The sequence below is a fragment of the Lagopus leucura genome, unplaced genomic scaffold (genome assembly GCF_019238085.1).
Source record: "Lagopus leucura isolate 7727_CA_CO unplaced genomic scaffold, USGS_WTPT01 Super-Scaffold_100039, whole genome shotgun sequence".
Classification (NCBI taxonomy): Eukaryota; Metazoa; Chordata; class Aves; order Galliformes; family Phasianidae; genus Lagopus; species Lagopus leucura.
Window position 1 is genome coordinate 862,978 of NW_024962288.1, and position 9,692 is coordinate 872,669.

At 46.9% G+C, this 9,692-nt stretch overlaps 1 protein-coding gene across 8 annotated transcripts; it reads right to left on the reverse strand.

Annotated features, from left to right (window-relative positions):
- Positions 1 to 2,426: 2,426 nt before the first annotated feature.
- Positions 2,427 to 9,271, reverse strand: OSER1 (oxidative stress responsive serine rich 1). 8 transcript variants are annotated; one of them, XM_042883697.1, is made up of 5 exons: positions 9,211 to 9,248; positions 8,473 to 8,673; positions 5,807 to 5,921; positions 3,954 to 4,061; positions 2,427 to 3,242 (listed from the first exon to the last, which is right to left on the reverse strand). In XM_042883697.1, exons 3-5 carry the CDS (start codon positions 5,884 to 5,886, stop codon positions 2,549 to 2,551), a joined length of 882 nt encoding a protein of 293 aa, XP_042739631.1. In that variant the 5' UTR covers positions 5,887 to 5,921; positions 8,473 to 8,673; positions 9,211 to 9,248; the 3' UTR covers positions 2,427 to 2,548. The 8 variants fall into 8 exon arrangements, with proteins under 8 accessions (XP_042739631.1, XP_042739630.1, XP_042739633.1 ...); XM_042883696.1 differs by lacking the exon at positions 9,211 to 9,248 and adding an exon at positions 8,945 to 9,057; XM_042883699.1 differs by lacking the exon at positions 8,473 to 8,673 and having other exon boundaries at positions 9,211 to 9,271.
- Positions 9,272 to 9,692: the final 421 nt, after the last annotated feature.

The following is a 9,692-nucleotide window of genomic DNA, read 5'->3' on the forward strand; positions in this document are numbered from 1 at the left end:
TCCCAGGAGCTGCTCCCAAAAATAACCCCGTGGCCCGGCCCCCGCTTCGGGGCCCTTTTATGAAGGAGGAGGGAGATTCAGCCCCCCCGCTCCAGCCTCCCCACCTCCGGGCAGGCAGCCAGCGGAGGCTGGGAAAGTAAATGCCTGCCGAAAATAGCGGCTGGGAAGGGGCGCCTGGTTCCTCACGTCATCCCATGAAGATGGCAGAGGGAGGACAAGGAACAAAAGCCCAGGGGCTTCCAGTCACACCTGTCCTACCTGGGAGACAGCGTCCAAGCAAGACCACAAGCAGACGGCATTCCCCTTACAGCCCACAAAGCCCCACGCAGCTGCAGCACAGGATGGCAGCGTGCTGCCGCAGGTTCTGCACACCTCTTTGGGATGGGCTGCCTCTGGGCAAAGCTGTCCCAGCCCTCACCAGGCTGCATGTTTGCATCTCAGAAGATGCATTAAAAAACAAACAAACAAACATATGGCTTTTCTTGCACTTACACATATACAAACAGCATGTAAGCTGCAAAATATATGTCCACATTTTTGCTTTACGGCTCCTGGGTAGACCAAAACAACTCATAGTAACAGCACTGGAAGTGTTAAGGCAGCAGTTGCAGCTGCCTACAGCCTTCTATTTTGTAGTATTCTGGGATTTGCCAGCCTAACTATGTTGTAACTGCCATAAGAAGATGCCAAGTTCAGGAGCGTGTAATTATTTACTTAGCAACTCTTCCTAATTGCATAGCACACTTGTGAACCGATGGACCACTGTATAAATAACTTACACACACGTTGGCATTTAGTCTACACTGAGCGCTAAATCCAACTTCAGACAACGCTCAAACCTTGTGTGTGATCAGGCACCACCCAGATCTTGCCTGATTTCTTCATCTCGGCAGAAAAATCAGCGTTCTCCTGCAAAGGCTGGTGAGGATTCAGCTGCATCCAGCCTGGAGGAACGGAGGACCTCTAGCGGCACAGCTGCGCTCGCTTCCTGTCCCAGTGAGCACAGGTTCAAGTCTCTGTATCTTCTTTATATCTCCTCCTGGGTTTCAATCCACTTTATACAGTGATATTGAGCACCTGATATTGTAATCCTAAACCCTGCAAGCGCAAGTCTGCAGTGATTGTCTAAGAAATGGGAAACAGCAATATTGGACTGGAAATACCTTTCATCCTTTGCCTTGAATTCAAAATCCCAGTGGCAGAAATACAGCTGAGCACGGGGGAATTGAAGGGAAATGCAAACAACACATAAGGGACAGATGTCAGAACTTCTGATGACAACAAACAACCCAAAGGTACACCCAAGAAATGTTTGCCTGTTTCCTCTCCAGATCTCACAGGCAGCAAACAAAGACAAACAGTGCAGCTCATCTCTCCTTCACCAAACAGTATCTGATAGGACACTTCCCTGCCATACACACACTGACGTATCAGACTGTACTGACTCATTAAGTATAGCAAGCTGTTATTTCTGAAGTACGTTTCAGGAAGAGCACCAGGACTTTGGACTTGGACAGGGCATCTGAAGTGACAGCAGTTGAGTAAAGGTTGGAGGAGGAAGAAAATACAGCGCTCAAGTCTTCCCCAACTGTGCAGCTGGCAACTGTTTGCTCCATGGGTCTTTATGCTTGGGTAGTTACATCTGGTGCTGTACAGCAGTTGTACAAAGCTAAAAAACACTGTGTAAGTGAGGACCACTGAAGCCAACAAGCACTGTTTTGGCCTTCCTGAAAACGCACTGACCAGTGTCCTCCAGTTTAACAGAGTAACAATAAAGTGAAGCAACACCCCTGAAGAAAGTAGGTGCTTCTGGTGCTGCAGATAAACCTCCAAGGCCTGCAGGACATTCAATAAAGAGCTACCCTTGCTTTACATTTTCCACTAAAATACGCTCCATAGATCAGGATAAACTCGGTCAGTCTTCCCTTGTTAACCTAGGGACTAACTCAGTATCAGACAGGTGAAGGAGAATGCCTGTTTAGGTGATCAGAAGTAAAGCCTCTCTTCAGGCACAAAGAACTAAGAATTCCTTCTCCCATGAAAAGCAGATTCTGCCTCCTGGATTTGCCAAGAGTACAAACTATATCAAGGAGAAGACAGGAGATGGTCACGATCCTTCATGAAATAAAACCAGGGGCAGAAACGTCCAGAAATACAAACCTAGATATTACAATCTGGGGTCAAAGCAATTTCAAAGAAGCTGAATTACACCAAGTTCTCCAACAGCTCTAACCACTAAGAACCTAGACACTCCCCTTCCAACAAACAGAAGGATTTTGAAAACTAAGTTGAATTTCTCATGTTAGGACTCAAGCATAGACAGATACTCTCTAAACACATTGTCTGTATTTACTTCATTATCTATTCCAAGTTTAAACTATCATGCTGAAGCTAGCATTTGTCCAGCTGAAATAATGAACATCAGCTAAGATGCGAAGAAAGGATTTTATTGCAAGCACAGTGAGCAATGATCAGGTTCCATCTCACATGACTGTGACTAAGGACATGTACAAACCACCCACCCTTCTGTTTTTAGCAGTCCTTGTTTTCAGGTGTACATCATTTCTGCCATGTGAGACATTTTCTTTGGAATATACAAGTAATATTCCATGTATCCTGAAAGGTCTTCGATAGTCACATCATCCACAAAGGCTCTGGCTTGCTCAGAGCAAGAGCGTGGGGAACTCGATGGAGTTCTCGATGGCAAAGACTGAGAGTGATCCTCTGCAACTGTTCTTCTATCAGACGCCAACGTGAAAGTGTTCTGCAAGCCAGAGAATTTATACACCTCCATTTCTTGCCATCGTTTACACTGACAGGCTTTATCTACGCAGGCACATGGCTTATGCTTGTTCAGCTTGGACACAGATCGGAAGTCAGAGAGCTCTGCAGTCTTTAGGCTTGCTTCAGATACTAAAGAAATGGCAGTGGGAGAATTTTCTTGTGTGTTCACTGACGTGGACTGTGCAACAGAGGCTCCGGAACAACCGACGCCATCTCTTTTCTGGCCAATGTCTGAGGCAATACTGCATCGTTCGTGTGCACAAGCTTCCTTTGGGACTAATATTCCAAACGCACTGCCATCAGCTGGGGCATCAATCTGGCCTTTGTGCATCAGTTGGCTGCACGTGGATTGTGATTTTGTGCTGCAGTGAATAAATTTTGGAGGATGAAGAATTGGGGACTTGGAACGCCTGCGACGCTGAGTTCTCACAGCTCCTCTGGAAGGTTTCTTCACAGACCTAACAGAGAAAGATACAAAAAGTGAGTGAAGTTTCACTAAATGACTCACTGTTGGACTAAGGATAACATCAGCAAAATATCTAGTGTTGCATGCAGGAGCTTTAAGCTCGGAGTATTTGCTCAGGGTATTCTACTATCTTGGAATTTGACACTGTTCTAGTCAAGCACCTGTAAAATGTACAAAAGGAACAGCTGAGAAATGAATCCTGAAGTGTGTGCTTTTAGGGTTAAAAAAGATGAGTACAGCATGTAAGATAACCTCTGAGAGAAAGACAGAGCACAAGATAGCACAAATCAACAAGAACATCTTTGTTACAATCAAAGATGCATGAAGTTCTGCATACACAATCAAGAATTGTTTTTAATTTAGCATCTGTAGCACACTGACATCTTCCACAAAGTTTAACAGCTAGTGAAAGAGACGCATTCATGACTGTGTAGTTGAAAAACAGTAGTCCACAGTTACATTAAAATCATCTACAACGTTTAGCTGACCAGCATTTCCTTTCACTTCATGTAATTGTAAATAAGAACAGCCGTCATATGACAAGGAAAAAAAAGTACTGCAGAGTATTTTAAACAAGCTCTTTAATAAAAATAAATGTAAAGCTCTTACTTAGAGGCCAGGTTACCCAAAGAACTGGCTATTTAAAATTCATTTTCATCATAATCACATTTGAAGTAGCCTGACAATCCCAGACTTCTCTTACCCATGCCAGGTATCCTTAGAAGTACAAGCATTCTTAGGTTTGGTTTCATCTGCTGCTGCTCTAACCAGTGCTCGTGTCCCTTCACCAATAGAAAGAGAAGCAGTAGAGCTGTGAAAAATGAACAATTAATAGCAAAGATTAGCTAGCAAGCATGGAAATGCCTGTGACCTTTCTTCCCATAAAATTACCCAAATCATTTCTGACATGGCTCAAAAGAGCTGCCCACAAAGACAACACAGATCTTCAGGCAGCGTTACGCAGTTCTATGCCAGAAAATTGTACAACAAACTGCCCCCAAAGTTGATGCCATACAGCAGTGAGATTGCACATCCAAAATCCACTCCTCAGTGTGGAAGCACACAGAACAGCTGAACCTCAGTTCCCCCAGGAGAGGGGAAAAAACATCACTGAAGAGATGTGCCTCTTTTTCAGAGACAAATAAACCATTCTTTCCTAAAAATAAATGTTCTTCGGACATAAATAGACTTTGTTTATCTGAAGAACACTTATGCCTTTGTCTAGGACAATGTAAGCTGAAACTCTTCATATTACCAAAAGTTCACCCACTTGAACAACAGAACTGTGACAAATTTTCAACTTTTATTCAAGTCAGACAAAACAGAAAACGTACTCCTTTCTCTAGTGCTATAAATCCACCCCAAAATGAGATTTCCAACAATCTGTGACAATAGCACAAGCCATTTTTCAAGCTGCGACTTCAGATATTGATCTGGCATTGATAAGGATCAAGTAATCTTACATTAAATTGTTTTTTAAGCAGGACTGACTTCCCAAGAAATGGAAATAAGTCCTCACATGCCACTGAAGGACAGCATTAACTGGTATTTAGGAGACTAACCTATTCTTCAAGCACCTGCTGTTTTCCATTTTACAACCATGAACACAGTAGTAAATTGAAGGTCAAGAGCAAAAACCACCACTATTAAAGTATGCCTGACCTGGCTTCTGGACTAGAGATATTGAAGTAATGAAAGGCACTTGGGTGGTGACAGATTTCTAACAAGCTTAATTACTTAAATGAAAGATAATATTAGAAGTCTCTCTTCTTGCCACCTAGCTTCTAAGGGAATTCCAACTACCAACTTGATATTTACATTCTGCCTTACAGCTGTACTTCGGTCAGCAGTATAACTGCATTACAGCCTGCAGCCCACTGAAATTAGTGCCCCATATGTAACAATACACATTCATCAGCAGCAAAAGAACTACATAGAAACTATCTGCTTATTCTTGATAAAAAAAAAAGAGCTTTGCTAACAGAAGACACAAACTGCTTGTCTTCTGCCCAGGACAGCAAGGGTTAAGTGCCACACATCGGATCTCCCATGAAGCAAGACCAAAAAAGCATTCTTTTCCAGTTAGCATTTTTAGCCATAAACAGAAAGCCTGAAAGTGACATCAACGATAACAGTTTGTGTGGGAATCATGCATTGCATCTAATGCTCTCCTTCACTGATATGGAAGGAATATCTCTCTTTTGGGAAAAACAGTTCATCTCAAGGCAGCCTGTACAGCAGTGATCATACGTTGACTTCCAGAGCCGCAGGCACAACCTGGGACAGCCAGAATCCTGCCAAAATTCAGATCAAGCAAGCTGTCAACTGCTGCTTATCATTAGGTCTGCTGCTGAGAGCTAAGGATGATTTAACAAATCATGACTTCTTGAGAAACACAGCCTACAGTTGGTGAATTTATTTCAACCGAACTACAATGAAGGCTTTCAGTGCCTGACCTTCTGAAATTACTTCACTTGTTCAGATGTAACAGTAGGGGTGTTCCCCTCTCAGTCCCTCTGTAAGGTTAACTCTGTACCTCCCCATGCTGTTACTTACCCAGCTGCATCAACTCTCAGCTTTTTGAATGCTGTTTGCAGGCTTTCCTCCTCTCCATCCTTAGCTTCTGTTTTCATCATTAAGGTGGTCAGAACTGCTGGTTTACCATATACTGCTAAAAACAGAAAAGAAACATGAAAATGAGAACAAATGCCATGTTAAAAAGATTAGTTGCCCAGCAGCACCATGATACATGAAAATAAACTCAAAATAGCAAACTGAGTGCACACAGCTGAGGTCATTCTAGTAGAATGTTTTTCAAAGTCAATTCAGAACAAGCTTTATGATACCCAGGAATGGAACAGTCACTTCTTGTACACTTGCATTGGTGAAATAGCAATTTAAAGTAAAGTCTGGTCAACAGCACCTTGCACATCTATTAAAGTTCAGGCAGACTCTTCCATTTGTCTCAGAGATGCTACCAGAATACCTCCAGAAATGGTGAGAAGAAAACAACCTCATTAGAAACACACAGCTTTCTACAGCTATTTCCAGCAGTGAGGCTTGATATTATACATACATAGAGTAATACTTAAAAAACCCACAAAAATAGACTGCTCTGAAGACAAGACTGCTAAGTAAGCATTTGGTAGGTGTTTGGTTAAATTCTCCTCCTCCATTACAAGTGGGGGAAGCAGTGCAGTGCCTCATGTTAGACCCGCAGGTTTTGGATGTGCCCTATGACCTGCTGCAGCTACTGCCACCGTGGAGGACTAAAGGAAAAGAACAAAAGAACAGACTGCTTTCAAAAGGCATTAGCTTTTTATTTAAGCTGTTCAGATTTAGACAATCTATACTTCACTTCAATTACATTCATACTATCCCAGAACACTCTAAGAGAGTTAAACTGCAGCTGTTTTTGATTATACACCCTGAACTGCTGGAAGAAGAAACAGGAAAGCAAGACTCAGAAGTGATTGCTCTGCATGCTGCACTCAGCCTATACAGGATCTTTTTTTTTTTAACTTAAGTACTTGACATAAAAACAAAACAAAACCCCAACAAAGCTAACAAACTAACAAACCCGACCAACCCACTCAACACATTTTCTGGTTCACCCTGCCTTTGCTTTCCGTTTACAAGATGTAGATGCACAATTCTGAGTTAAGTAAATCAGAGGCAGTAAACTCGTAACAGAAACAGGTCAAAATTGAGAAAGGATCTCAACTGCCAACCCCAACTTTGCTTAAGCCATCCAAAAAAACTTTCATAACCACCCTGGTAGCCAAGACTGCTGTCTCATTTCACGCTTGAAACAAAAAAAACCTTTTCATCAACGTAGCCTCCATTGCCACACGTTAAATTCTTTGCACACAGGTGTTTTGCTACCCCGGTCTCTGCAAAGCTACCTTATAGCAGGATACAAGTCCCAGTGATTGACTTGAGTACTTTTGGAAATAAGGGCTGTTTGGTGGTTCCCACACTGCACAGGTTTGTGGGGATTGTGACCAGATCATAATCTCAGGCCTTTTGGTTTATTTATTTATTTTAAACTTGCAAGAGGAAATCATACTTGACCAATTTCTTCTATGAAAACATAGCTGGCTTGGCAGACAAGAGGAAAGCAGTAGATATTTTAACTCTGACTTCAGCAAGGTTTATAAGCACCACCTCCAATTAAGACCCTGACAGAGAAATTGATGAGGCGTGGGCTGGATGAGCCAAGCAGTAAGAGGCAAACAGCTGTGCAGGGTCAGGCTGGAAGCCAGTAATGTAATGTACCCCGGAGTCAACAGTGGGTCCACTCCTGCTTAACATCGTCATTATGGATCCATGGCTTATACTGCACCCTCAGTTTGCTGATCTTATGGACAAGAGGGGTAGATACACCCAAGGGTTTTGCTGAGAGAGACCCTGACAGGCTGGAAAAAATGGTCTGACAGCAACCTCACTGCAGCTCAGCCATGGGAGCTGTGAAGTCCTGTCCCTGGAGAGCACTTCCAGGCACCCAGCTGTAAAGCAGCGTGACAGAAAAGGCCCAAGGACTCCTGGTGAATACCAAAGGAAAAATGAGCCCACAGTATGCCCTCGCTGTGAAGAAGGCTCACGATATTCTGGGCTACATTAGGCAAAGTGTTGGCAGCAGATGGAGGGAGGTGATTGTTCCCCTCTGCTCAGCACTGACCAGTTCACACTGAGCCCTATTCTGGGCTTCCCAGTATAAGAGAAACATGGAGCTACTGGAAAGAGTCCAATGTAGGGCAACCAAGTTTGGTCAGTGAAGTACTTCTCATGTGAAAAAAGGCAGGGAGCTGGGGCTGCTCAGCCTGGAAGAGGCTCAGGGAGATTCTCATCAATGCCTTCAAGTACCTCAACAGAGGGTACAAACATCACAGTCAGGCTCTGCTCAGCAGCACCAAGTGCCCGACCAGAAGTGATGGGTACCAACAGGAACACCAAGGCCCTGCCTGAAAAATCAGGAAATACTCTACTTTTTCTGAAGCACAGAAAATAAGAAGTGCAGGGAAGGACAGAGGAGCAATCAGCACCTCGATGGTTTAGTTGCTTAAGCAGATATGAGTTGGCAACTCCTGCTCCTGCACATTCTAACTCCATTTGGAGACAGCTCCCCATGCTGCCGTTCCAGCTGCCTGCTCTGCTCACATTCCAGCTGGACAGGCCTTACTGCAGGCAGCCATTATGACACATGCAGAAGGATGACGTACCACAAAAACACTGAGGCACACGCTGTCCTGTGAGTCACACAGCAAACAAACACCGGAGAAAGAGGCTGGGACAGAGCCTGACTGTGTGCTGCTCATCCAAGCACGGTGTTATTCAGACACTCACAGTGGTAAGAGCCCCGACTGTGGTAACACATGCAGCTCCAGCTCCACAAAGCATTTTCCTCGGCTAAGAAGCAGCTTCTACACAAATACGACATTAATCTGTAATCTCTACCTTTGAAACACACAAACGCTGTATTACATAGAGCAGAAAATAAGAATGGGACAAATAAGGCCCGTTGAGTCCGACTCCAGGCTGCACACAGAACGCCCCAGTTCAGACCCCCGTCTGACATCCTCGTCCCGATGCCCCTCCAACTCCGGCAGCTCAGCGCCGCCACCGCCGCCCGGGCAGTCCGTCCCACGCCCGCCGCCCCGCAGCGAAGAACCCCTTGCCGATACCCAGCCGGACCTCTCCTTCGCTCCGCTAAGAGAACGGCGGCAGGAGCGCTTCTCAGCCCGCAGCACGTTTAGCAAAGCGCGCCGCAAGGTTCGCCTTACGGAGCGGCGCCCCCAGCACCGGGCCGCGCCTCGAGGCGCAGCGCCGTCCCGCCCGACCCCTCGCGGACCTCCGCGCGCCCCGCAACGAACCCGCAGCGCCCAGCAACGCCGACGGCGACGCGAACGGAGCCCAACGGACGCTCACGGCTCTCCGGCTCTCCGGATCTCCACGCTCACCGCTCTCCGCCTCTCCGCGGCCCGGCGCCGCCCGGATGCGGGCCCTCAGCCGGAAGCGGCCCCGGCCCGGCCCCGCGCACGCGCGCTCCTCCGGCGCGGCGCTGGCCCCGCTTCCCGCCGTGCGCGGCGGCCATTGGCTGCGGGCGGCTCCTCCCCGCGCCTCGGGCGGCGCAGCCGGCGGGGCGACGCGGGTCTCGGGGTCGTGCGGGGCCGGCCGTGCGGGGCCGGAAAGCCCCGGGCCCTGGGCCGCCCGGGTGCGGGCCGCGCGATCGCCGCTAACGGCCGGCCCCGCTCGCCGCGTCGCGGAGGAGAGGCGGCACGAGGAGGAGGAGCGGGACGACGACGAGGCCGAGCGGAGCCTGCGGACGGCCTTCAAGAAGCTGCGGCTGGACGAGGCGCGGTGAGCGGCGCGGGGCGGTGCGCGGCTGCCGGTACCGCGGTCAGCAGAGACAGAGCGCTCTGACAGAGCTCTGCCCGGTCCC